This window comes from Aquila chrysaetos, chromosome 5 (assembly GCF_900496995.4).
Source record: "Aquila chrysaetos chrysaetos chromosome 5, bAquChr1.4, whole genome shotgun sequence".
NCBI classification, from domain to species: domain Eukaryota; kingdom Metazoa; phylum Chordata; class Aves; order Accipitriformes; family Accipitridae; genus Aquila; species Aquila chrysaetos.
Window position 1 is genome coordinate 61130916 of NC_044008.1, and position 27909 is coordinate 61158824.

General features: G+C 41.3%; 2 protein-coding genes and 1 long non-coding RNA gene across 9 annotated transcripts in view; 2 read left to right on the top strand and 1 right to left on the bottom strand.

Moving 5' to 3' along the window:
• SPG11 (SPG11 vesicle trafficking associated, spatacsin) overlaps positions 1-17302 on the top strand; it is a 40384-nt gene extending 23082 nt beyond the window's left edge. For 2 of the 6 annotated variants that reach the window (XM_030014480.2, XM_041123440.1), the window contains 13 exons: positions 34-193; positions 601-815; positions 1175-1919; positions 2794-2936; positions 4397-4595; positions 5488-5625; positions 7323-7456; positions 8166-8273; positions 8871-9039; positions 9814-9902; positions 10415-10570; positions 11170-11321; positions 11726-12145. In XM_030014480.2, the coding sequence (XP_029870340.1) occupies positions 34-193; positions 601-815; positions 1175-1919; positions 2794-2936; positions 4397-4595; positions 5488-5625; positions 7323-7456; positions 8166-8273; positions 8871-9039; positions 9814-9902; positions 10415-10570; positions 11170-11321; positions 11726-11906 (2589 nt within the window). In that variant the 3' untranslated portion in view covers positions 11907-12145. The other 4 variants (XR_005932367.1, XR_003923408.2, XM_041123439.1 and 1 more) reach the window with 4 other exon arrangements.
• Positions 13696-25755, bottom strand: EIF3J (eukaryotic translation initiation factor 3 subunit J). 2 transcript variants are annotated; one of them, XM_030014490.2, is made up of 8 exons: positions 25401-25755; positions 25213-25313; positions 19503-19560; positions 19158-19249; positions 18556-18670; positions 17309-17467; positions 16177-16250; positions 13696-14752 (listed from the first exon to the last, which is right to left on the bottom strand). In XM_030014490.2, the coding sequence occupies exons 1-8, from the start codon at positions 25720-25722 to the stop codon at positions 14624-14626; spliced, it is 1050 nt and encodes a 349-aa protein (XP_029870350.1). In that variant the 5' UTR covers positions 25723-25755; the 3' UTR covers positions 13696-14623. The 2 variants fall into 2 exon arrangements, with proteins under 2 accessions (XP_029870350.1, XP_029870349.1); XM_030014489.2 differs by having other exon boundaries at positions 13696-14755.
• On the top strand, positions 25671-27482 carry LOC115341454. Its single transcript, XR_003923409.1, has 2 exons — positions 25671-26117; positions 26450-27482. It is a non-coding gene; the product is annotated as an uncharacterized LOC115341454 (long non-coding RNA).
• The last annotated feature ends 427 nt before the right edge of the window (positions 27483-27909 follow it).

Below are 27909 nucleotides of genomic sequence, written 5' to 3' on the forward strand. Positions count from 1 at the left end.
ACCCCCAACATTTAAAAATCTTTATCTACACAGCTTAAAACTGAAGATGAAGCAGCAGCTTCAGAATTACCTGTGCAATGGTTGGAATCACAAGCATTGTTTCTTCTTGAATTGATGATGCAGCAATGTAGAACGGAATATGAATTAGGAAAGCTCTTACAGCTGTTTGCTGCAGCAGATAATCTACTCAATGGTAAATACAGCTTCCTCTGTTAGATGATATTACTGCTTTAATCTAAAGACCACATGCAGTGTTTTTGGAGTGACTGAAAATGTTTACTTTTAAGTGTATTCATACTGTTTTATTTTTGTATAAGAATTTATATAGCCAGACTTGGTCCTTATGGTGAATTGCAGTTGGTGAAAATGTAACTGTGCGTAACTCTGGGAGAATGATTATGTGCAAGTGTTGATGAGGAGTGCACAGATTATCTGCAGAAGTATTTTAGTTAAGGATTTAGACCTTATTTTCAGTCCCATGAAAGCTTTAGAGTGTAAAATGTGCCTCCCTCTGGCAGGGTTGCATGCTGAAATAAGTAGCAGAATTTCCTCAGATTTAAAAACCAGCTGCCTTTAGTTGTTTATACTCTTTTAAAACAGGTTCTTACATGAAGAAACTCTGTGCGCTCAGTGAGGCCCTGAAAGATTCCTTCATATCAATTAATCGCTCCATCCTAACCAGTCGCAATATGGAGACATTTCAGAGTGAGTGCAGATCAATTCTGGAGCAGCTACAAGAGAAAGGAATGTTCTCACTGGCTCGGGAGGTAGCAGCACTAGCTGAATTGCCTGTGGACTCCGTAGTTACACAAGAGGTACAGTATAGTTCGATAATGATATTCACCTCTTAATACTCCTATTACTGACAGTGTTGAGACTGCTGCTTCTCAGCCTTCCTGAAACACAAATTTTTATTCAAGTCATTTTTATTTTCAATGCGAGTACACCAAACAAGTTGGCTGTAAGTGCTGAGCTGAAAAGGACAGTATAGCTTTCCTTATTCTTGTACTGTTTTTACTGGCTATGCAATCAGTTTTATTTGGTGAGAAAAATAGATGGATTTGTTGCATATTGAGACACTTAATCTAAATTCAGTTTTTCAGTATGCTGGCCGTCCAGTGTGATTTTTCTTTTTTGGAAGGATATTTGTTAAAAACCTCTCTGAATTTTGCAGGTTCTAAGAGATCTACATCATTTAAGAGACATTGGACAGTGGCATCAAAACCAGACAAGAATTGAATTCTGGAAAAAATGTAATGAGAACTTCATGAAAAATTCAATCTCCAGCAAAGCTGCATCTGATTTTTTTTTTGATCAGGCAAACACAGTATTTGAATCTTTAGCTCATGAGAAGATAAACAGCATTATGGAGAGACATTTGTTGCTTACCCTAGCTGGCCATTGGCTAGCCAAGGACGACTCGGTACCACTGCACAAAATAGAAGAAATAGAGAAGCAGATCTGGATTTGTCGCATCGCACAACAAACGTTATCCACGGATGAGGGGTCAGGCAAGTCGAGATTTTCCTCCCGTGTTGTAGCGAACAGGGATCTTACCTTTGATAACTTAGCTAAGGAGTTTTCTTTTTCAAAGCTACCTGCTCTGAACACATCAAAGTACTTAAAACTAGAGGGTCTTTTGTTCAGAGATTCTCAACGGACCATGACTAACGAGGAGGAGGAATCACTCAAGTTTCTGATCGGATGCCTTCTTGACGAAGGAAGTGTGCATGAAGCCAGCCGTGTTTGTCAGTATTTCCATTTCTGCAACAGAGATGTTTCACTGGTATTGCATTGCAGAGCTCTGGCCTCAGGGGAGACTGAGCTAGACAAATTACACACAGATATTCAGACTCTCCTCGTAACAAGGGAGAAGACATCTGAAAGCAGTGTGTCTCAGCAAAGCAGAGTCCCAGGCGGTAAGTAACACTAACCAATTCAGCCACTTGACAAGTGATACCATAGTTGCGGTTCCACTGGATTCTTCCTCTTTTGTTACAGTGTTAATTTCCCCCAAAATTCCTGCAGGAAATAAGGTTTTCGGGACAGTGGGTTATCTCCTTGGTTTGTAAATCCTCTGGTGAAAGGGATTCGAAGCCTTGTAATCTACCTTGCCTGTATGTGCTTCAGGGAGGGCGTTTCTGTATACAGTTTCTATATTCTCTTAACCATTCATTTTTTATAGCTCACAATTCTGTTCTGGTAAAGTAGCACTGAACTTCATCCATGTTCCTGCTTTTGGAATACACACTCTAGTAAATCTTGAGTGTGTTTCTGGAGCTGAAACAAGGAAATGCTTTAACTAACATATTTCTCTGAATTCTTTGTTATTATAAAGGGTTTAGTGTTTCTTATTAATAGCAAGGCTAAGGCTGATAATGTTTATATATAAAGTACTCTGTGCATATTTATGAAGTCTGAATGAGAAGGCTGTTAGCTGGAACAATACTTTCTAATACTAACTTGTATAACACTTAATAGAAATAGAAGAGAATAAATGAAGCCTAAGCCATCAGAAAGACTGCTGAACCCTTACGCTCTCTCATGCGTAGGATTTTTACGTCTGAGATATTATGGTGGATATTTTGGCTCATTTGTGTTCTGTCATATTGTTTGTACCCTAAGACTTAAAAAAAATAAAAAAAAATCACAGGTATCAAGAGTTCAGTTTTCAAAGACTGAGAAACTATTATGTATTTGCTACAGATATCTGGAGTCTTGCTCCAAGTATAAGGCTTGTTGGTGTTACCTGTCTTTATGAGAAAGGAATGTATATATAATTTTTGTTTCCAGCATCAAGCTTAGAAGAATGGACACACATTGTGGCTCCACCTATAGATGACCAAGTTGTTATCAGTCTGAAGGCTCTCATAGATGAATGTGTCCATGGGAGAAACTACTGCAGACAGGTTCTCTGTTTATATGAACTTTCCAAGGTATGTGTCTAGTAACATGATTGAAGAAACAAGTGGTTTGTATCAAGCTGTGCTGTGGAAGTTTGTGGAGGAAGGAATAAAGAGTGGTGAAAGTACTCATCAAGTGCCTGAAACAAGCTTCAGAGGGTGAAATTACCAAGCTTTTGTGTGGAAAAATGGCCAGATGCTTCCTAGGCATGAAGTGTTGAAATGACTCAACTCCCAGACTCCCCAGGCCCCTACCTCTGACTCCACTAAGCCAGATTTCAGCCTGTGTCTCTTTGATGTGCCTTTTTTATAATCTTTAAAGCATATGTTGTTCATCTAGCACTTTGCTTTAGGCCTTTGTTGTGGGATGCCTTCATAATCAACACCGACCCAGAAGCAGACAAAGAGATAGCAGCTGCCTTAGAAGTTTTAGCACAGAAGGGCTCTGCAGGCTCCACACAGTGTCAGCTCTTTACCCAGAGGCTGCTCAGAGGAGTGGCTAATAAGTTCCAAGTGGTTTGACCCAGACAGCGATAGGAGTAGTAGATTGTCCTTTGCTGCCTCTTTGCTCTTTGACCTTCATGACTGTCAGCAGCCCACCTCTGCTGCTTCTCCAGAGGGTGCTGCTGAACACTTCTTTCAGGGTACAGAACCCCTTTCCATGTCATATTTTTGGAAGGTAGCATTAGGTGTTTTCTGAATAAAAACAGCAGCGTGTGTGCTGAAAATATTAGAATGTTCTTTATTACAGAGGTTCTTAGATTTTCCTACAGAATTTTTCATGCCTCGAATATTCGGAGTGAGTACTTTAGGTTTGAGCTACTAAAAAGTATTCATATGACTGGCTTGTTCCCTTCTATACTGTCCATATACTTCTTGCCTGAAGCTGGATGTCCATATTTTTTAATTAAGAATTGATCATTGTGTTTATGACGTACATTTTTGTATTAATTTGTGAATGTGTAAAGTTGTAATATGTTACAGCAGAGTATGTACAGAGCCTCACCAACTCCTCTTCCAAATGTAGCAAATGTGAAAACTAGTATATCTTTTTTGCTGAGAGTTTGTGGTATGTAGAGAAGAGGAAAAGGAACCTCATAAGTAAAACTTAATGCAGTAAAACACAATTCTTTGTTTGGGAGGAAATATTCATGTCTTTCTTCTAGGTATTTTAAGTGTTAAGTTTTATATTTGGTTCAGGAAAGTATCTCTGTCCGTGGCAACAGCTCTGTGAGTATAAAACTTCAAATACAAAGTACTTACATGCCATCCTGATCTGGAGAACTTTAATACTGAAGATATATAGATGAAGGCACTGTTAACTGATACAAGGACAGATTACGTTTGCATTTTTTGAAACAGTTTTGTCTGCTTCTCCAGCACTCCCCTCTTGCATCAGCTCATCATTCAGAAGATGTAGTGCAGGTCAGTATATGTTCTGGACTGGAATTTTTGCTGTGTAGAATCCTTTTAAGTGTATGTGTATTTCTTAGGAATTGAACTGCTCCTACAGTGAAATGTCAGCCCACGATCCTGAAAAAGTGCTTCGAGCAATTCTGTCGTCCCATCAGCCAGACAGATGCAGGAAAGCTCAGGCATTCATTACCACGCAGGGTCTCCAGCCTGAAACTGTGGCAGAGCTAGTGGCTGAAGAAATCGTGCAGGAATTACAGGCATCTTCAGAAGGGAAAGGTAGTAAAGAAGCTTGATCTTGTATTTTAGCGGTTTTGGTTTCTAGGTGTGGTATTTGTGTATCTGAAAAACAGTCCTTGCTCTAGGGATACTTGAGTGCTAATTATAGTCAGTAATGTCTGGGCAGTTCTTGTATAAGGTTTGTAAACCTTGTATACCTTATATAAGGTTTTATACAGGTGTTTATTTTTAGTTATTTTTGTGTCCAGTGTGGTGTTGCAGTAGTTAAGGTTTTATTTTTTATGTATGTAAAATTAATGGGTTAAAAAAAAAAAAAAAAAAAAAAGGTTGTTTGGGTTTTTTAATCATGACCTTTGCAGCCCCACATCATCTGACTTGGAAAGACTCGTGTTCATTTCTTTGTGTAAAGCATGGCCAAAAGATTTTCCCTTTTTTTTTTTTTTTTTACTTTGTGAAATGAGGGATGTTCCTCAAAACAACTTTCTGGGGGACTTTTCTATTTGAGTCACTTCTACTTTGCTACAACTTTAACAACAAAGTTCTATGAGAAACAATGAGCCATCAGATGGAGATTTATGAGTCCAGGTGTGCTCTGCAAGGGATGGGTTAGAATGGTGTTGTGTAAGGAAGAGGAAAATGTTCTTTTTCTCAGCAGCAGCAACCTACTGGATTTGTGAAGTTACAGGTGTAATTACAGTAGCAATACAGTTGTTCAGTAGGATTTCATTGGATTGAACTGGCAAAGAAGTAATATCTGATTCTTAAATTTAAGCAGTAAGATCAAAATTGTCTTTAGAATTGTAGTTCCAAGTCCTAAGTCAGTCTGGATGAAGTTATATTGGTTTCTTCGGGGTTTTTTTTCTGTTAAGGTAGCTAATCTCTCCTGAAAAATTAGCACTTGTGACATAACTCTCTCTCTGTGTGGACACAGGACAGAAACAGGTTTTGAACCCTGCAGCTGAGAGTCAGGCATTCCTACAGCTTGCTAAGCTGTGCCAGGATCATACGTTGGTTGGCATGAAGTTACTGGATAAAATTTCCTCTGTACCATGTGGGGAACTGTCTTGCAGTAAGTAAATGGCAAATAATACTTGATGTAACTAGTGCATTACTAAACATGGCATTACTTGGTTTAAAATCACATCACAAAGAATAAAAGCAATGCTGATGGAAGCATCTATTACTGATCTCAAATTTGATATTAAATTAATAGATCCAAGTAAATGCACAGTAAATAAGCGTGTTGCTTAAGTGTGGCAGCAGTTTACTTTACGAACAAAGTACAGATTTTTTTTTTTTTTTTGTGCCAACAGTTGGGAAATGCAGTGAGTTACCTGAACTTTTGTAGTTATATGTTACAGAAGGGAGGGTATTGTGACTGTCTTCATATTAATCACAATTAGAAATTGCTTTCTTTATCCATTGTTAAACTAACTTTCTGGATCTTTTGTTACCAAAGTCCATTTTACACTTTGCAGCTTTATATACCATGGAGATGTTGTCACTAAGTTTACAAAAGATAGCCACGGTACTTTGCTACCATTTTGCCACTGCTAACCAGCAGTGCCAAACTGCTAGTTTAGACTGTTTTTATAAAAAGATTTATTATGGGCAGCTCATCTCTGAGGAAAACGAATGAGGGTAAGATTTTAGTGTGAGTTGTCTCATATTAATGTGGGCAGAACTTCCAATGCTATTTTGTCCAAAGTGGTGAGGAAAGAGCATCTTCTAGAACATGTTCTGTAGAAGCAAAAGCATGGCTGAAGTTAATGTTGAAACTGTTCCATTGGAATCCAGCTATAACACTGTAAATCTGGAAAACCTTTGTGAGAAAATAAGTAATTAAAATATCATGTTCTGTGTAATCTTTATGTCCCTAACACATTTGTCCTGTTGTCAGATCTTAACTCACCCCTTATCTTGTCTGGTTAAGTAATGTAAGGGCGAATATTAGTATTTTCGTGTATGGCTGACTAAAGTAAGGAAAAGACTCCGAGGAAACAATGTTAGGAATTACCAAATTGTGCTGGAGGACTCTCCCTCTCTTTGAATGGAGTCTCTGCTAGAGTACCTTTTTACAGGTAGAGGTGTAATTGGCTTCTTTCAAAATATGTTTTATAGGTTTATGACACTAACTGTGTTCTTTTAAAAATCTGCATTTTTAAATATGTTGTGTACCAGTTTGTATAATACTACTACTTTTCTGAAGTGAATTGCATGGTGCTGAGAGTAAGGTCTGGGACTCCACTGTGTCGTGATTGCTTTACCATATTAGATTGGGCCTTCCATGGAAAATGGAATATGCTAAGATGTGCTGTTTTAACTCATTTATTTAGTGTATAGAATTTACGAATGATTTTTCAAACCGAGATGCAAAACTTGTCGCCTTCCTTTTTCAAATGTGGAGCTGACTGGTCATAGTGGAGTGCTGATGTATTATTATATGTTTGTCAATCAGCTTTTGGTGAAGGAGGTTGGAAGTTTTGTGTGCAGAATAAAATAACGTTTCAGAAAATGATCCAAAAAACCCAGACTTTCCCACAGACTGAGAAGCCAGACTGAATGCATACTGTTACAGAAACTGTTACTTCTTAAAATTGCATAGGACAGAACCATAATAGCTCAACTTTCTCATCCAATTCTGCTACAAATTTAACTGGAAGGGTTGTGTAGCCTCTGCAGAGATGGCATCACTTCTGGAGAGACGCATAATAATTAACTTCCTCAGCTTATTAACTGAAATACCTGAGTTGTTCTATTCTTCAGTTATAGAACTGCTGATTTTGGCCCATAATTGCTTTAGTTTGACTTGCCACATGGAAGGAATCACTAGAGTCCTCCAAGCAGCACGGCTTCTCACAGATGAACATTTGGCACCTAATGAAGAGTACGGACTTGTGGTATGTGTCTGATGCCATATGTGTTTGTTTATCCAGATGCTGTATGAAGGGTTCCATGTACACATTAGCAAATAACTTTGCTCAGGAGCAGTGCAGGGGGAGTAGGTGGGTGATGGAATGGAGTCCAGTCTTCCACCTCTGGCTGACTGGTCTTGTCCTGCCTGTCCCTACAAGCTAAAAGTGGGGGTTTGGTGTGATGTGTGCAGGTGATGATTTTTATGGCACAGAAGCTCTTAGAAGACTTCTCCAGAAAAACAGAGGTAGAGATAGTGGAATGGTGAGGTTGCAACAGTGTAGTAAATCAGAATGTGAAAGTCAAAGTAATTCAACTACTGGTGAAGTGGGATGATTTGTATTACTGGGCTGTCATGCATCTTTAAGGCCTGCCTTGAAAGGACTCCTGGAGTCTGAGACATGCCCAGTATAACGGTGTCATTTCTAAAAGGTTCACTGCAAATTTTGTTTGATAAAATTATGTCCTTTCACCTCACAGTAAAAAAGATGCAGTAGCTTGGTTTAAAAATAAAACCTCCGTGGCTCTAAGGGAACATCAGCCTGCCTAATGTGACTCACTGTGCCATGTAACTGTATCAGCTAGCACAACACTCTGGCCTCACACAGCCTTCTCCCTACCACAGCACTGACTGCTTTGAGAGAAAGGATTTTTCTGCTTACTTTGAACTTCATACTTACACTGTTATTTCTACAGGTTCGTCTTCTCACTGGAATTGGCAGATACAATGAAATGACCTACATATTTGAACTGCTGCATGAGAAACACTACTTTGAAGTGCTCATGAGAAAGAAATTAGACCCAGTAGGTGAAGGGGGATAAAGGGGAGAAAACTTTCAGAAAATTGTGTGGGTACATCAGAAACTGATACTTACACAACAATGTGGAATTATCTGGGGATTGTAATTACTGCAGTGTAGGAAGTGTTAGTCAACTTTCATAGTAATAAATTAATTCTGGGTTTTATTATGTTTTTAGTTTAACAAGTTTGTTCTAATTAGTTCAGTGCTGCAATGAGAGCAGCATTGAAAGTTCAAGCTTGGGAATATCACTTTAAAGTTTTCATGTCTGCTTTGGTTTTACTTCCAGTTAATGTTTCATGGGTTTTAAAAAAACATAAATATTTATAGCTTTCTTGTAACATAAAGTCATAAACAAGTGTCAGTTTGGACATTTGTATGTAAATAAATGCATAGATGCTGGATTTTCTTACATGACATAATGTAGTTAAGCCCAAGTATAATATTGCCATTATGTTTTAAAATAGTATGGAGAAACCTCAAAAAGTTGAATGATCACTTTTTGGAAAATTGTAGCAGAACAGATTTGCCTGTGGGTACCAAAATGTGAATGAAAAAAAAGCTCATCAAATTTTAATCTGATACTCCTTCATCTGACCAGAGCGGGACATTGAAGACAGCTCTGCTGGATTACATCAAGCGTTGCCGCCCAGGGGACAGTGAAAAGCACAACATGATAGCCCTTTGCTTTAGTATGTGTCGAGAAATTGGAGAGAATCATGAGGCTGCTGCTTGCATACAGCTTAAACTCATTGAATCGCAGCCATGGGGTGAGTGGAAACTGCAAAAACAAGAAATACAAGCAAGTTTGTTTAAGAAGGAAGACATTACGGGTAACTGTAGCTTTGATTGCCTGTGTTGTCCTGGTAACATCCATCAAAGTTCCACTGTCTGGAAGGGAGGGTCCTATTTGCCAGGCTTGGGGTATTCTTGTACTTAACAGTTTATCTGGCTGCTCTGGTATTTTTCGAAGCGTTGAGATTTTTGGCTCTTAACATAATGTAGTGTTCCTGTGGTACCATGCATGGGAGGAGGTAAAGACACATGCATGTTTTCTTCACTTTAATTGGATGCGACACAGTGTTTTTTATATAAAGTATATATATAAAGTGTTGGGGTTTTTATGTTTGTGCAAGGTAACTTCTAACATCTAAACTTGGTGAGTTCTGTACAGCTGGGAGAATGCTGGGGAGCACACAGAGATCTCACTGTGGAGCAGTTAGCCAGTACCGTAACGGCAACTAGAACAGAAGCTATGCCAAATGGTTTATCTGGTAATAGTCAGTGCTCAGATCTACCACAAATGTATGACTTGGATTTCTTTTCAGTTCTTCAGTCTAGGTTCCAGCAATAGCTTTGGCTCATTAACTGAATAGGCATCACTGTTTCTTTGCACTTTTGTAATACAAATTTTTTTTTAGTCTTTTGTTGCTTTCTGAAACAACACCAGGGACAGACTTGGTACCAGGAGGTATTTTTGGAACTTACTTTGTCACCTTTATAAATAATTGGTTACTCTTTTTTTTTTTTTTCCCCCATTTCAGAGGAGTCTCTTCAGGATGTTGCAAATTTAAAGAAACTGCTGATGAAAGCTCTGACTCTCTGCATTGATGCAGCAGAAAGTTATTCTAAGGTAAAATGAGGTGGAATTATATCACTTCTGTACAGCATTGGGCGCACATAAGGAGTGAGCTGAACTGGGAGAACAAAGCAAGTTGCTCTAGGGAGGGTGTGCAGAATCCTGTCCCAGTGGACAAGGAGCAAAGGAATCTCCTGCTCTGTCAGCTCAGCAGTATCGCAGCAGTCTCAGTAACACTGCTGTATCCGAGAGCAGTACACTGTTCAGGCTTTAACAGCTAGGGTTACAATTAGGTTCCCCAGTTTTAGCGGAGTGACCATGAGCTTAACTAGCAAGAATAGAACAATATAAAGAGTGTTTAAAAACTGGTGTGATTATGATGGAAGTATTTGTAGTGAGTGCAGCTTCATTTAAAACTAATGGAATATGATCAATGATCAACTGCAGTGATCTGAAAGATGAAATACTAGACAACTCTGAACTCACTGTTGCTCTCGGGAATATTTATTACTTTCCTCTGGAAACATGCTTCAGAAGCTTGCATTTGTCTTTGATTTATTAAATAGGACTCCTGTGTCCGCCAGTCGTTGCGCTGCAGTCGGCTAACAAAGCTGATAACCCTCCAGCTGCATTTTCTCAACACTGGTCAGAGCACTATGCTGATCAACCTTAACAGACAGAACCTGATGGACACCATCATGTCCTTGCCTAGATTCTATCAGGTAGGCTTGGCTTCCTCATCTGTTATTTTTTCTGAAAACGATTGTTTTAAACAGCAGGTACCTAAGCACTCTGCTCTGGTGAGCATAATGCTCAGCTCTTCCACGTGGCCACCAAGTCCTGTGACTATTAACCCATGATATTGCTGCAGACGGGACCAAGCTTGGAAATTTAAGCGCGGTCCTGGTGTGGGCCGATGCTTTTAGCAGTCCTTGCTGGCTTGCTGCCATCGTACAGCCAGAACCTTGGTTATCCAGTGGCTCTCATGCTGCTGTGAATCTACACTGGAGCCCTGAAATCTAGTCTACATTGGCATCCATCATTTTGTAAATTTGGAACTAAGAGGGCTTTTTAAAGAGAACAAACCGCCCCCCCCCCCCCCCCCCCGCAACATCTTGTTTAGGGGTTAAGGAAAATTATTTGCAGTGCTTTGTTAGCCTTGTATTTCTCTGTAATACAGCTGCTCTCAAGAACAGCATCAAGAGATGGGCCAAACAGAAGACCTAGAATATTTTAAGTATTCTAAGTAAAGTATAGGAATGTTTCTGTGCAAGAATAAACTCTTCCTGCTCAGTAATTCCAGCATGCGTTCTCTCTGCAGGCAGCTATTGTGGCTGAGGCTTACGAGTTTGTTCCAGACTGGGCTGAAGTTCTGTATCAACAAGTGATCACCAAGGGAGACTTCACTTACTTAGAAGAATTTAAACAACAAAGACCACTGAAGCCTAGCATATTTGAGGAGATTGCTAAGAAGTAAGTAGTTCTACAATCAAAATGGAACTTTTCTACAGGCTACTTTATAGGAGCAACTGCATGTTTAATAGCATGCAAGTCTTAGTACTGTTAAAACCTTTTCTGTGATAAAGTGTAGTATAAAGGGACTCAAAATCTATGTTCAGTTTCTTAAGCATATTGTGGAAATAGCACTGGATCTACCATTTTCATTGAGCTGGATAAATAGGGTGCCTTAGGGCTGGTCAGATCAAATCTTTTTTAAAATTAATCAGAGGAAAATAAACAACCAAGATAATCAAATGTACATGTTGAGCACAATCTTTTTTTAAGAAATGTAGTTCTTATGGGTCTATAGCAAGATAATCTTATAATCGTTGTCTGTGAAGCCTTTCTATTTCAATTATACATACAATTATTTTCAGAGTTAAACAACACCCACCTACTGATGCTGCTCTGAAAAATCTGAAGAAATTGCTTGCTTACTGTGAAGATATCTACACATACTACAGGTTGGCTTACGATAACAAGTTCTACGATGTGGTAAATACACTTCTGAAGGATGCACAGACTGGCTGTTGCCTTAATGATATGTTATCAAACTAGACTCCAACCTCTGTGAAGTAGAGACTGGCTCTGACAAGTACCAGTGCCACAGCTTCTTGCATGGTTAGTACTGATTCTTTAACAGATGTTTTTATCAATGACCTGCTTACAGTGATATGCTGCTATGTGAAAGTTACTCCAGAAAACTGGTGGCGGTTGTAAATATTTAAAATGCTGAGACTGTGTTAACCTAAAATTGTGTTTTGTATAATAAATCTTACTGTTTATAAAATACTTGACTAACCAGCAAATTCAGACTGGCGCAGCTGATAATGAACCACAGTGATCCAGCAGTCCTTTAAATTAGGGGAGTGGATGATGGATCACCATAGGAATTGTAGCTAAACTGACAAAAGGCCGAAATGGAATGTGCAGAATATCCAGTACATTGACAATGGAATAAGCAGGAGAATTAGTAAACTTCTTTGAAAGTTTCAGATACACACTAGGATAATCCATTTTTTGATTCCAGTCTGATTAGACTGGTTTTGTTTTCTAGCTTGCTGATAAAGTGTCTTGTACAACTCTAAACAGCATACACTATATTTGCTACTGTCTTGAAGAAGTAGTCAAGTACAAATGTATTCTTACAGTTACTAAATTTTAACTCCTTTCCATGCTTAGACAGTCCTACTGGGCAGACAGTTGGTATCAACACCCTGTCAGGAGCCAGAAACCAGAGTATTCTGCCACTTAAATGTTTTGGCAAGTTTACAAGGTCGGGGTTGATTTAACTGGGGAGGAGGATAAGACTTGGACAATGCTTCAGGCAGAAACCCAGTTTCAGCTTGGATTCTGTATGCTCCCCAAAATAAATGCAGCCTGCAGAGCTTCCAACTAATCCAGAGATGCCACCTCCTGTCCAAAAAAGGGGGGTGGGGAGGGCAGAGAGCTTTTAAGTAAAATTAAGCAATGATATCGTACTATCTCTAAACATTATCCTAGCAAAAATACAATTGCCATAGCAACCCAGTTAATTAGCAAAGAGATGCTAACAATGTCCTTTTGGTTGCTGAATGTTTTCATGCTAGCAACTGCTGCATATGACAAATATTTACTTGCACAGTATTTATCTCAAATCTGCAATGGCAGCACTAAAAGATGTACACAGGTATACCCAGTACAAGTCACAGCGCCTTTGATAAATAAAACATTTTATGTAAGGAGGATTACGCCTGAGCAGAACCTGATTTAAAATTCCAGTTCTAGTAAGTCTCACAAGACCAAATTAGTCTGAGCTGGCTGTGATTAGTCTAAGTAATGGCTAGGAAGCAAAATTTGGGACCACTGACAATGGGAAGGATCTGGAAGAGCACCTGCCTTGTGGAAGCACACACATCCCATCCCTATTGGGAACAAACACCTGAGTAAACCGCAAGTGGTAAATGCAGGACAGCTTGTGATAATGGCAGCTGCCAGTTGGAATAAAGTAACTGCTTGCACCAGTAAGGGCCACCCTAAAATATTCCTAAGGTAAGGACAAGCTGCTGATCTCAGCAGTGCCCACAACAGAAAAGATTAAGTTAAGTAAGTTCATCATGGAAATGCTTGGATTATGGCAGTCCTAAAAGTACTTTGTTTACCATCAGCATCTGTAAGGGTCTTACCACAAGAAACAGCCATTTTACAAGAACGAAATCTTGCCCCTCTGACAGCACTTAAGCTTAAGCTGCAAGTCAGAGCAGAGACAAGACCTAGTAGCACATGCCCAACACACGTTTTACAACTCTTCCACTTCAAGTATTTTTGTTGTAAGATACTAAAAGAACTGGCCCAAAGACAGCTGTAGTGAAGTCCTCAATAGTGATTTTTATTAAATTAGTTGCTTTATAAAACATTGCAGATGTCATAATTGTTAACATAACAATTTGCCCAACTGTAGTAACTGTTGCAGTTTGCTAAGCAAGTTTTTTTTTTTTTTTTTTAAATGAAAGAAAACGGCTGAGTCGTGAAAAGTCTACCACAACCCATGAGAGCCCAAAAGGAAGTCTTGGTTTTTTACACTTAAACCAGGCAATTAACTGTTAAAGAATACCCAACCCATACAGCTGCATTAGTAGAAATTTAGATGAATGGAAACTAAACTTCATACTCAAGACACAAGTCGTTTTTTTCAAATAAGCAACTCTGTCCTTGTTCTGACCCACCAAGTGTTCTGTTCAGATGTCAAGCATTGACGTAGTGGGTATCTATCTCAAGTGATGCATTCCCAGGTACAGTATCCTCACTCTGAAGTCAGCAGTTCCCCATCACAATATACTGAAAACCTCAAGCTCTAACTTAAGACAAAGCAATTGTAATACTAAGTGCACACCATGCCCTTGCTGCAAACTGCTTTTGTTCATCAAACAAGTCATTCAAGGAGGTACAGTTAAGGCCATGTCACTGAACTGTGCTGGTAATAATACTTTGCCTTGTTGAAATTCCTTTCCAATTTAGTGGCTGTTACTATAAAATCAAATAGCAACAGTTATCATTATCAGAATTTTGGGTTTTTTAACTGCAATTTACATAGCTTTTACATGTCTTCTTTCTAACCCCTGACCACAGAACAGGAAGCCCAGTGCTTTAGCACGGACCCGTCAAGAGTTAAACCACCAGCACAGAGATACTGCAATTTTGATTGTAGCATTTGGCAGAATTGAAAGGAAGAAAAGTTGTGCTACATGTTTAAGGGATTATGGGCAACAGAAAGACAATAGAAGGGGAGATAAGTGTCACATGAAGTCTTCAAAGTCTTGTACATATTCTCCATCGTATCCTCCATAATCAGCCAGGTCATCTTTCATAGTAGCCTTTAAACCACCTCCAGGCACAACACCTTTTTTCTTCTTTTTGGCTTTATTCTGCTTAAATAGGAAGAGCATGTCTACTTTAAAATCCACAGTAATTTGTCCTTACTCTAAGCAGAGCAATGCCACATGTCTTTGGGTACCAGCATTCACATACCCATGTGGTAAATGCACTGTTGTTGCCAATGATTTCTACCCCCCGCATTTTGTCCCACAATGCAGTCTAGTCATAGTAAAGCTATGGCATTTTCAGGTGTCCCACAGGACAGGAATTTAATGTGGCTTTTATCACCAGAGGCTGAATATCTTTTTTTTTGTTCTTCAAGGAAAAGGAAGTCCTAAGCAAACTTTACAGAACATTTCACAGTAAAGAGTAAAGCTCTTCCTTACTGGTTTGGTGCCATTGTAGGTTTCAGTGGTTGACCAAAGTAATTTACATGAAAAGCCATGAGAGAAGAGTATTTATACTTCCTATTTTTTATACTTTTTCTTTTTAAGCTTGCTTGGTTCAATAAGTCACAGGCCTCTCTCCAAAGTGCTGTTCACATTAAGGAAACAGTTTATCACATTTGCCGGCTCCAGGCTTAATGCATCAACACTGGACATCGAGTTTGTTTTCCATTAAGGTGCCCTATGCATGCCTGGGAAGTTAGAACTGGCATCACAGAAGAACACCTGCCACTGGAACAGTTCCTGTCTCAGAGGTTTCCCATTTACAAGTTGCTACTCATGTGGACAACACCCTGCCATTTGTTTCCTACCAATCCTTCAATCTGATTTAAAACATACCAAAAGAGAGGCACTACCAGTCATGTTTTCCACTTGATTTTGTTGCTATGTAATGATTCAATTTATCATTGAACTCCAACCCACCTGGAGTTTTAACATAGATATATGCTATAAAACACAATGCTTTGCATCACGTAAGCATCAGTTAAGCTATTACATCACTGTCCTGGGTTCAGCTGGGATAGAGTTAATTTTTACAGATCACCTTTTAAAACTTACCCTCTTCCTTGCCTATGTAATTATTGCTCCTTTAGTTTGCATGACAGCATAAAAATTCCAGTTACTTGCTGTTCAAAATCCCAAACTTTGCCAAAGATTTAAGTTACTTCCATAGACTGGTATTATATCGACATTTAACTCTAAATTACGCTGTCTTTTGTCTTCAGAATATCTGTGTAAGCCATTTTAACTCCAAGACAGCATAAAGTGGAACAAGGGTAGCACTTAGGTAACATTTATGTAAATTAATCAAGGTTTTGACTGTGATCTCTAGATTCAGTCAACTCCTGATTACCTCACACAGTGAAGAGGATTTAACGCTAAACCAGTATCCAAGGTTATCTTTTAATCTCCTGCTACTACCTGTAACAGAATCAGCAGTTCAACTCAGTGTTAAACCTATTGCCATTTTCCAGATTAGCCCCTTTAGCGCGTGTTGTTATTGCTGCAGAAACACACAGAAGTCTTACCTTTTCTTGTTTTTGTTTTTCACTGCATAGTACTGTCAAAGTATTTGTGATCTTTTTCAAATCATCAATTTCCACTACATCAGAGGGGGAGAGAAAAAAAAAATATTCCTTATCAATATTGTTCTTAGAAAGCAGTTAAATAATGTAACATCAACATTCTCTAAAAACTAGAAATAAGCATTAGTAATAAGTACAGGCAATTACTTGATTTAAATCAGCAAAATACAGACTGGGTAATTCTGGTCCTTATAATCATAATTACTATTTCAGATGGTCCCTAGTAAGCAGCTTGAATGCTGTAGAAGGTAAAACTTGCAAATTAAGAGTTAGGGAACACAAAAGTCTTAATGAGGAGGAATTTGAACAGTAAAATATGGATCCAGTAAAACACAGTAAAGCATATCAAAAGGAGCAGTGGATTAACAATAAATTATTAACAATAAATGGTCCAAGAGGTTGCCAAGTCCTTCACTTCAGAAGATCTGGAATCCATCTGACATGTAAGTTATCAGCTCCAGTCAGCCAGTGATCACTGTATTTATACAGCACTAAATAGTATCAAGTTACCACTTCACTGAAGGACAACATGTGTACAGTACAGGAAAAGATCTCAAGCAATGAGTTTACCAAGTAGTTCAGCCTACCCGAGCAGTGGAAAAAAAATTAGGTTTAGTTTTATCTCTGTACAGTTACATGTTGAGTTCCAGAACAATTTATTTTGCAGTCCCAGAATTACATGAACTCGATTTTATAATGGTTTCCTTCCAAATGAGCTACTCAAGTTACCTGGCTCAGAGAATTTTTTTATTATTATTTTAGAAATGGCTTCAAGAAAAACATGCAAGATTCAGATCAGCATAGAAATTCACGCTTTTAAAAGTGACTGTCTTTAACTGTCATGCAGAAAGAGTAACTTGTACAAGCAATCTCTAATCTCTAATCTAACAATCTCTAATAAAGTTTGGGGGAACAGAATTGGATACTAGTCAGTAAAACAGATTAGTACTTCATTTACTATAAACTACACAGATCAATCTTGATTTAAGATTTACTATAACAGCACGTTTTCAACTTCCAACTCCATTACAATTTTGGTAGCAGTGTATTCTAGGATGTTTTTCGCTTAACTTACATGAGATACATACGTCTCGAACTAATGCTTCCAAAAAGCTGGCATAATGTAATGATTTTTCATACTGTGTAATTTTCTCTTTTAGTAGTTTGCCAAATTCCGTAAAGTCATCTTTTGAAGAGGGATTCATGGCATCTATTCCACAAGTGTTATTTACACCTGCACGGAAAGACAGAGGTATTATAGAAAACATTAGCTGTGATCTCTAGAAGATGACACCAGAGGAAACAAGTAACCTCATTCACATTCAGTTCCTCACCTCCACTGAAGCTTTACAGAACCAAAGCTGAGGTTTGCTCACTCACTTCCCACTGGCTTCTGCCACACTAGAGCTAACAGCCTGAGTTACTAGTCTGTACGGAGAGAGATTTTGCTGCAAAGCTTAGTAATTTGAACCAGCTATTCCTGTTCTCTGGACCAGTGTGCACCACGTGAAGCACCCTTCCCCTATGATAAGGAATTCCTGTCTTGAGCTCGTAACTGCAAAATTTACTTGGTTCTTTGCAACTGTATTCAATGCATTCCCCCTGACCCAGGACACTGTACTCTTTCAGACTCACAGAGCAGAATTTTCACCGAGTAATAAGCTGTATAATTCACTATAATCAAGGAAACATGCTCTCATGTTTGAAGAATGCTGCTGTGAATCAGTATCTCTGCTAGTTCTGTCAAAGCACAAAACCAGAATGATCTGCTTTAAGTCTACTTTGTCTATGCCAGGAAACAAGCTCATTCCACCAACTTAACTGGCTTTCTCAACATCTAGCTTATTGCATAGATTGCCCGAAGTAAAGCATGCATGAGTTGTGCTGTGCCACACTCGTCCAAAGCCTCATTAAATCCATGTTGTAAAGCACCTCAGAACATTAAGAGACAGCACTTTTTTCTTTTCTTTTTTTTCTTTTTATACACTCATCTTTTACCAGAAGTACCAATATGTTGGAAAATTGAGTCGGCCGTCTTTTTCCTACAACTCTTACTGTAACATGTTAAGAAAAAGCACCTTCTATTCTAAAATGTTTCTGTGGCTCTTGCAATTAGCCCTTAGTACCAGGACATGCCTCCAGTAGTCTGGATTTAAACCCCTCTTTATTCTCAGTAACACAACCTGCATCTGCTCCCACAGTCAAATCCTGCTCAGTTCTTTTTGCAGGGTATCCACACATAACAGTTTTATTTAGAGGATACAGCACTTTTGTGCTGCTACAGTTACAGCAACTTGCTTGACTTGGGCACAGCACACTTACCAAATGTTTCTTTTGCTAACTCAAGGTCTGACTCCTCTTGTAACTTCTTTAGTCGTAGTTTGTCTGCTAACTGTTCTTCTGGTGTAAGTTCTTTGTGTTCCTCTGGTGCCTCTAACTGAATAAAAAAAGGTATATAGGGAGAATGTTGTAATTCTTACCCTTGAGCAGTAGTAGTAGAAGAAATCATGTTTTTTCCAGTGCCACTTGAATAGCTTACTTCTGCCTGAAGTCAATACACTTCAAGCATGTACAGACCTGAAAACCTTTCCAATGAAGTATAACAATGCCACATTGTTTAAGAAATTGTTCATTTTACAAGAAGTGGGAAGAAACACCTTAGAACTAAGTTTCACAACTGCATGTTTTATCATGTGGTGCATACAAAAGAAACAGAGATAAGCATTATTTCTATAACTGGTTAAATTACAGAGAAATTAAAGCTAACATCCCCCAGATGCATTAAGTACAAGAAAAGTTTGTTTTATCAGACTAGTCAAGATATTTACAGGTCTTGTTGAGCCGCGCAAAAAAAAAAAAAAACCCAAAAAACCAACCCAAAGCTGCCCTCTAAATTTTGATACCTGGAAGAAATAAGGACTTACCCTTTTTTTAAGCTCCTCTTGCTTTTTCTTCTGTAGCTTTTCTTTTTCTTTTATTTTTTCTGCTATTTTCTTTTTTTCTGAAACTTTTGGTTCTGTAAAACATTGAACGATACAGCTCTCAAGAGGTCTACTGATTTTTTTTTTCAGCAACTATAGAATCACTAATCAAATGGAAAGCCACAGAGCTCAATTACTGGAATCTGAACACGGAGAGTTAAAAGACATGCTTTGTCAGAAACAAACCCAACCCTATTATGTGGGTTTGATTCTTCAGATACACTCAAGACAAAATCAGTGTCTGTTCTGATGCTGTGTACAGAATCCTGTATTACTTTTAAGTCCTACCTTGTTTTATCTCCGTTTCCTTTACTTCCTCCTCTTCCTCCTCATCATCCCAGTTATCCTACGAAATAAGTTTTAATTAAGATTCTTTTACAGATACTTTCTACTTGTTTAGGTAACAAAAACAAAGAACAGCAGCTTACATATAACCTCTTTAAATGCTCACATATCCATTAATCTTAACATATTGAGTGAGGAAGCAGGGAGGAAGTCGTGAGAGCTGTACAAGGGCACGGCTTTTGGGAGCTGACCAAGATGTTTCAGGATGACTTCTTACCATGAAAAGGGCAGCTTTTATTCAAAGAATCAGAAAGCTCATGTCAATATAGTTACAAAAGCAAGCTCACGAAAAGTCAAATCAACACCCACAGTAAAACATGAGTTTATTATAATTTCTTGTATTACACATTACAAGATACTGGAATGCCATCACATGCATGCATGTAGTACAGCCACTGCTGGCAACAGACAACTCGACAGAAACCATCTGAAACCAGAACACGCTGTCACCACCACCCAAAGACCCATTCCTTCCCAGACACCCGCTCCCCATAGCTGAGCAGCACCAGCGTGCCCCTCTCCCCTGTGCTGGGAAAAGCATTCCTGTGGCTGCACGGGAACTGCGACACACGGGTGAACGCTAACCCGGATCTGCTGCCAACACAACGCGCAGCAGACAAGGCTGTGCTGCAGGAGCAGGGAAAGCAGCAGTAAGCAGACAGAGGAGTATGCAGGGGCCCCAGCTTTGAACAGGAATACCAACTTCTAACAGTCACAAGATCACATTTTTGACCAATGACTACAGCATTTTTTTTAATAAGCAAAGGAACTATCAAAAGACTTCTCACAAACAAATCACTTAAATCACAGAATCATAGAATTGTTTAGGTTGGAAAAGACCTTTAAGATCATCGAGTCCAACCGTCAACCCAACACCACCATGCCCACTACACCATGTCCTGAGGTGCCTTGTCTACACATTTTTTGAACACCTCCAGGGATGGTGACACCACCACTTCCCTGGGCAGGCTGTTCCAACACCTGACAACCCTTTCAGTAAAGAAATTTTTTCTAATATCTAATCTAAACCTCACCTGGTGCAACTTGAGGCCATTTCCTCTCATCCTATCACTAGTTACTTGATAGAAGAGAAGAGGTGTTTGCAGTAACTCTGCCTCCAGTTTTCACCTTCAGCACGTTCAAGACTCATGGTGGTCCTCAGCCACCACGCCACACGCCTCACCGTCAGCCATCGCTCACAGCCCTCCTTCCTTTCAGAGCCACTGACTCCCACTCCTCATGGCCACTGACCTGTACCCAAGTAGATGATACATGGTTCAAAATACTACATGGTTCAACCGAATACTGAGGAAGCATCGTTTTCCATGGAACTGACCTGCTGATGTCATCTGCAGACTTTGCGAGCAGTAATTCTGCAGTTTATTCCTGACAGTTACCTGGGTTAAGGGAATACATATTCTTGTCCTAATGCCACTCCAAATTCTAGCAGATGGCCTCTGCATGGAAATCAATGCTCTTAAAATTGATCTGAAGTTACATGCTGAGTACCACATGATGTACACACCAGAAGTTAAAGCCAAAAATTCTCACAGGAATCTAATTTTAGTTACCTGTTTCAACTCAACTTGCAAGCTTAAGAGACCAGACTTGACAAGCCCTAGTTTACACAAGTCACACATACTGTCAATATGCCGTTACAGGTAGGTAAGCTTAAAAACCATAAATCCTAAATTTTGTGATTTCCACCTCACAGCAGTAATGCAGGTGGTCATGCAAGCTACTTATTAATTTCTAAGGGTTGCTACTGGCATGGCAAAATAAAAGACATTGGCAAAAGAACTCAGTATTTCACTGCAATGTGCTGATCCAAGCAAGGAAGACACCTGAGTTCATCTACCAGCTCACTCAACTTAATTGGCACTTGTAAGGGATTCGGCTTCCCTTCCACATTCCAAGAAGCTGACTTGAATTTGGAGCAGCATTATTTTAGGTCACATCTAATTAAGAGTTTGTTACACCCACTTCTTAAATAGCTCTTTTCATTACTGCTGTATATAGCTTGCTGCCTTATCCCTTGCCCTGTCCTTCACAGACAGATCTTAAAATCAAGTATTTTATGGTGCAAAAACCCAGAGGAAGGGCACCCTGCCCATGATGTAAAGATACTCACAGGACTGAAGGAAGCTACATCATTATTAAGTCTGGGAGACTGAACAGAGGGTACGTGGGCAAAGGCTTCCACGTGACGACAGACACACTCCTTCCCCACAGCAGACCACATCCCTGCTAGCCACGCCTGCACAGGGACAGCGCACGACATGATGGCAGTTTCAGCCTGCAAAGCTGGGATGATGAAGCAACACAGAAATAGCAGACCCTTCAGAGGGCAGCGTGACTGCCTGCCATCTGGCCCAACCTGCCCCTGAGCTGTTAGGTGGAATTTAAGATCTCGACTTTAACCGGAGTGACCGTTGCCTGCCGGGAGCCCACCCACAGCCCCACAAGCAGAACAACGCTGCTGGAACTGGGGACAGGCAACCGCGAGCTCAGCGTCATCGGAGGAATGCTCCTGGTAGGGCAACCTGTGAGACATCACCATCTGAGGATTCACTCTTCAACCTGGTGTGCTATATGCAGGTCTCCCAGCTATGCTGAATACTCTCACTCTTCTCCAAGATTTTTTGTTTGTTTGTTTTTAAACAGCAATAGAACATGATTAATATACTGGGCAGGCTTTTTTTTTTTTTTACTGGGGGCAAGGGGAGCATCCAAATATACACCTATTTATGTGTTTTATAAATGCCAGTGAACTCTCTCGGAGGAAAAGAAAATTGCTTTAGTGCTGCATCTTTGCACTGATACTATGTAATTCAAAGAGGACTTCTTTATTCCAAAACATATCCACTACAGTAGCTTAAAACTTTGAAGTATTTCAACAATACTTATTTATTTATGCATACTTATCTAAACTAAGGCTATTGAAACATCTTCCATTTCATGTAAATAAACCCTTGATGAGAGCAGCTCTCGTACGATTTCATATGCTCCAACACATGTACCTTGAACATATGATAACACACATTATTCCCCCCCAAAAACAGAAGACATGACTGGAAAGTGACAGGTGCTCCAGCATTTAGATTCCCAGCTAAACCTGAATGCTCTCCTTCAAAGCAAAATGACTGTACCATGCCAAAGGCTGCCGCCTAGATGACAACAAGCACAGCTCCCAGTTTTGGCTTTGCTAAGCACAGAATTGCCCAAGAGTAAATAGATGAAAATTCCTTGGCAGGAGGCCCGTCTTCTGGGAAACTTGTGTTCTGGGTAACACTGGAAAGTAGTTTTGTTACTGATGAAGATGCTAATTTTAAACCTGGGGAAGTCAAAGTTTCCTAACTTAACAGTTACTTTCAGTTCATTTCTAAAATAATCTTCCAAAATAAACTACAGAATCTGAATATATAAAACACGTTCCAAAACATGAAGTATCAACCTTAAGACAAACTAATCATCAGAAAAAACTTTGTGCTTCTATTTTAGACCATGTCATTTTTCTTCTGTGGGTACTTCCCCAAGGTGGACCCTTGCAAACAAGGAATCTAGAGCTGAAGCAACCACCTCCCAAGCTCAGTTCTGTCATCTTTGTTGCTTCTACAGGAAGAGCAAATCAAAGTAAAATAAAACAGCTTTCTTTGCTGGACCGGTCCCTCCTCTAGATGCAGCTCCAGTACTAAAGCCATAATCCCTTAGAAAGAGTTAAGTAGCTGCATTCCTACTACATATGGGAAAACAGTATTCCTTTATTAAAACAGCCACAGAAAGCACGGGTGTCTTCAAAAGAATAACACTTCAGAGTCCAATTCTCTTGGACACATTCTACCGTAGCAGAAAAGTTTCTCACTTTCAAAGGAAGGAGGAAAAGCAAGTCTCACAGAGAAAATGAGTCTAAGATTTATCTGTATATATACACATATACATATATAAATTATATATATATATATATATCCATATAGTTACATACTAACCACTCTTTCCAAATGACTGTAGCTACTGTATACAGAGATACCTTTACTTATTTTGCCTGCTGTAATGTGACATCTATGATAACTATAGGGTGCGGGGAAATTATTAAATTTAAGAAGGAAAATGGACAGCCTGTAACTCACAAAAATTTGTTAACTATTTTTTTTTTTTTTTAAGAGAAGATGAACTACTTTTTTCATACTATTTATAAAAAGAACACCAACCTAAGCTCCAAGGACAACTGTGTTAATGTTTTTCAGAGATTCTGGTAACACAGTCAGCAGCCTGAATAACAAACCCAACAAGTCCTCACCCAGTAAGCACCAATACTTTACTCCACAAAGCTTCATACCTGTGACCATACTACAATGACCACACCACCCCGTGAGACTGTCTACTACAATATCTCAGCAGCTTGATTTGAAACAAAAAGGTCTTTTTCTGTCAACCTATTTCCATTCCTTACTTTCACCAAGCACGTTCCTTGTATGTTCCCTGGCATTATTTTGCTTACTGTCTGTACAAATGCGGAGCAAACTGAGGTTTCTGTGGCATCCACCATTCAGTCCCCCTAGCTCACTAAGGGGCAGCTGGAACTAAGTAGGAGAAAACAAGCTTTTAAGGAAGGTCTGCTTTTACAAGCGTCAGAAATTAACATCCGCACCTTTTAATACCAATTCCATGCAGACATCACTCTCTGAAACACAGTAAAAATCCGTTTCAAATACTGCCTTAAGTAAACATATTTTAAGTGATCAGGGCACTACCAAATCTGAAACTGCAGAGTAAGGCTGCTGTACTTTCCAACTGTGGCAGTGGGGCCTGGGGGGGGTGGTGTGTGTGAAGAAGTAGGAAAAAGGGGTGGAAAAGACATGCTGCCACACGACAGAAGTTTCTGGTCGATAGCAGAAGCACAAATCCAGCACTGCTTTCATTAAATCCAATCTTAATGCCTCACCCAGCACACCATACTCAAAACTGGGAATCTGAAAGGCTACAGAAAGCAAGGGGAAACCAGCTGGCCACAGGAAAGCACCCAGAAGCCTGGCAAGCTGCTGGGAAGCAGCAGGTGGATCCCCCAAAGAACAGCAGACGCCTCTTCGGGCTTGAAAAGTGTCCGTCTATCTGTCTGCCTTTTTTCCCCCTGGAAGACCCAATGCCGCGGGAACGAGCCTCGGGCAGAGGCGCCCGCTCTCAGCGGGGATTAAGGGACGCAGGGCAGAGACCAACTCGTTTTCCACTTGGCATTTTGACTTGTCATCTGTAACCGACCGCTGCCCTTTCCGATCACCAAGGCCAGAGAGTCGCTTCTACCCGGGCGGAGCCGCCGCTCCCCCCCCCGCCGCGGAGACCCCCACCGCCTCCCCGAAGGCCCTGCCCGGCCACAGACACGCCTGCTCCCCCTCGCCCAGGGCCAGCGGATCACCACCGGGGACGCGTCAATCCAGCCGGCCCGAGGAGGCGGGAGGCTTCCTCACCGGCCGCCTGGGCCGGGCCGGGCCGGGCCGCCGCGGGCCCGCGTCCCCCGCACACGCGGCACCATATGGCAGCGGCCCACGGCGGGCCCGGCCCGCTCCCCGCCGCCCCCGGGCCGCCGCCAGCCGACGGGGCCGGCCCCGCCACGCCGCACCGCACCGCGAGGGCCCGGTCAGGGCCCGGCCGGCCGCACCTTCACGTCGTCCTCCTCATCCTCGCCGGCCCAGCGGTCTCCGGCCACTCCCGGCACCAGCCGCTTCGCCACCGGCTCCACCACCTCGAAGCTGTCGGCGTCTGTAGGGGAGAGGAGAGCGGGTGAGCGCGGGAGGGAGCGGGCAGGGTCGGGGGGGACGCCGGCGGGGCGCGGGGGCCGCCACCTACCCCACGAATCCGCCGCCTCCGCCGCCATCTTCCCCGCCGAGCCGCGACCGCCGGCGCTCGCAGCAGGCACAGTGAGGCAACCGCGCCAGAGCGGCTCCAGCCAGCGCCGCGCGCAGGGCACGCCGGGACGACGGCGGACTGCCCGCTGACAGCGCGCGCTCCCCCCCCCCCCCTCCCCTCGAGTCCCCGCCCACCGGCGGGCGGTGCGCGCCGCCATGACGGGAGGGAGCGGCGGGCCCGAGGGCGATCCCGATCCCGACCCCGATCCCGATCCCTCACGGGCGGGCTGAGGAAGGGGAGCGGGGCCGCCCTCGTCCTTCATCCTCCACCGCCCCAGGCCCCGCAGGCGCGGTGCTCTTCCCGAGGGAAGGCCCCTTCCCCGCGGGCTCTGAGGCGTTATCGCGGAGCGACAGCTGCGGCGTGAGGGGAGACTCCCCCGCCCCGCCCCGGGGCCCGGCGGGCAGATAGCCCCTCTGGTGAGCGCTCCCTCCAGAAGGGATGGGTCTGGCAGTAGCCGGTGAGAGAGATACAGGTTGGTTTCTTTCCTGTGGTGGAATGTGTCCACGCAAAGGGAGTAAAGCAGGCGGCGTTCTGAATTACAGCTCCTGTCCCTGGAACCGCTGTCCTGGCATATTGCCCTCTAAAGAAGAGGGAATAAGCTCTGTTACAGTAAGAGTTTTTACACTCGGCACGGGCTACTACTACCTGAAATCACAGGTAAGGTTAAAGCAGTAACATTTCATACCTGCATAACTACTCTGTACAGGGAAGCTGCTGATTTTCACACAGTGTCTTCACACCACTATTGAACAAAGAGCCTGGGGAGTCAGCCCCAAACCTGAAAACTGTCCCTTTGTCTTCCCCAGTAAAGACAAAGCTTGGGGCAGTCTGGGCTGATTCTTCACACCCTCTGCAGATGACAGGGCTTTAACACAAATTGGCTTAATACCACAAAAACCAGCATCAGCTTCGAGAAGCGAGCCTCAGACAAGGTGAAGGTTGCCAGCTGACACTTCAGTGACTGCATTCTCCTGTTCTTGTTTGCTTAGGCTTCATCTTCTGATACTGCAGACTGGCTCGTCTAGGACAGTAGAAGTAACATCGTCTCATTCAAAGAGTGGGTTTCTAGGTATGGATTCTTGAAAATACGTAAGAAATGGACACAAAAATGGAATATGAAGGGATAGAAAAAGGGGAAAATAGTTTAAGATTTTTTTAAAAAAAGGAGAAAATCCTATTAAAGTATGTATTGGGGAATTCATCTGGGAGTTACCCTCATACCTGGTCTGAATTTATCCCCTTATCTTTGGTGCCATGCCTCCTTTTTTCCTTAGGGAAGAAAAAGCCAGAAGCACGCTCTTTTCAAGATACTATACCCATTAAAAATACTAATGTGTGATTCAAACAGAGTAAAAGGCAAAGACTAGGAAAACACCCCAGTTGTTGACCACTAAACTTCTTTAGCTGACTTTCCTTCAGCTGACTCAGATTCTTCTTTTCCTTTCTTGAAATGTTAGCAGTACTGATGAGTTCAACGCTTGTTGCTTTTCAGTCAGTCCAGAACTGCTTGATTCTATGAACGTGGCTATTTTAAAGTATTCTGGGATCTGTGTTATTTAATAATATTTAGCAGTAATAACATGAAGATCAGCATCATCCTACTAAGGTACCTTGACAGCATCCCTCTTACCTTGCTGAGGGACTTGCATGCGCTACCTCAGGAGCACTGCTGTGCCATCTTGGATGTCTTCTTCCTGGAAGCATTGTCATTCTGTCACAACACTGAAATAATTTCCAATTGATAGATATACTGGAGACTGGACAAGAAGCAAGAACCACAAATCCAGAAGTTCTACCTAGCAAGGCCTGTGTCCACCTGAACACTGCTCTGCCTTCACCTGTTTTTTCAATTCAGAGGACTTTGGGAGTGGGATGTGGAAAAGCTCATCTGCCAATACTGTTCTCTGAACATCTTTCACATGGACTGGACTTGTCAGCAAATAATCTACCTCAAATTGTAATAATGTACATTACTGTATTGGAAGAAGGCATAGCCTGATAAAGCTAGGCGAGAAGATAGAAGATCTGATTATCAATGTATTGTTGAGTAAAGAGGTGTATCGGTGACAGGACAGTGCATTTCTCCAGGTGTCCAGCAAAAGTGATGAATGAAGTTGGTCAAACTCCCAGGTGAGGACCCACTTCCCCTACCGCTGCAGTAACCCACCCAGCAGCCTGGGGGAGGCTTTCAGGCTGACTGCATTTGGTCACTTCTTATGGTCTTGCTGGAAATGCATTACACAAGTAATTTAATGGAATGATTACATTGCTGAGTGGGAGAGAGAAGAAAAGAAAAAATAGTTGAAGTCTGATGCCTGAATGTTGCAATAAAGTGTCTCCTAATTCCCTAAATAATAGGATAAACATATAGTAAAGGTAGATTATGACTTAATCCAGCTTTCAGGTTTGTGATCAGCCAGGAAGAAACATGGGCGGCTGGCTGCAGTAG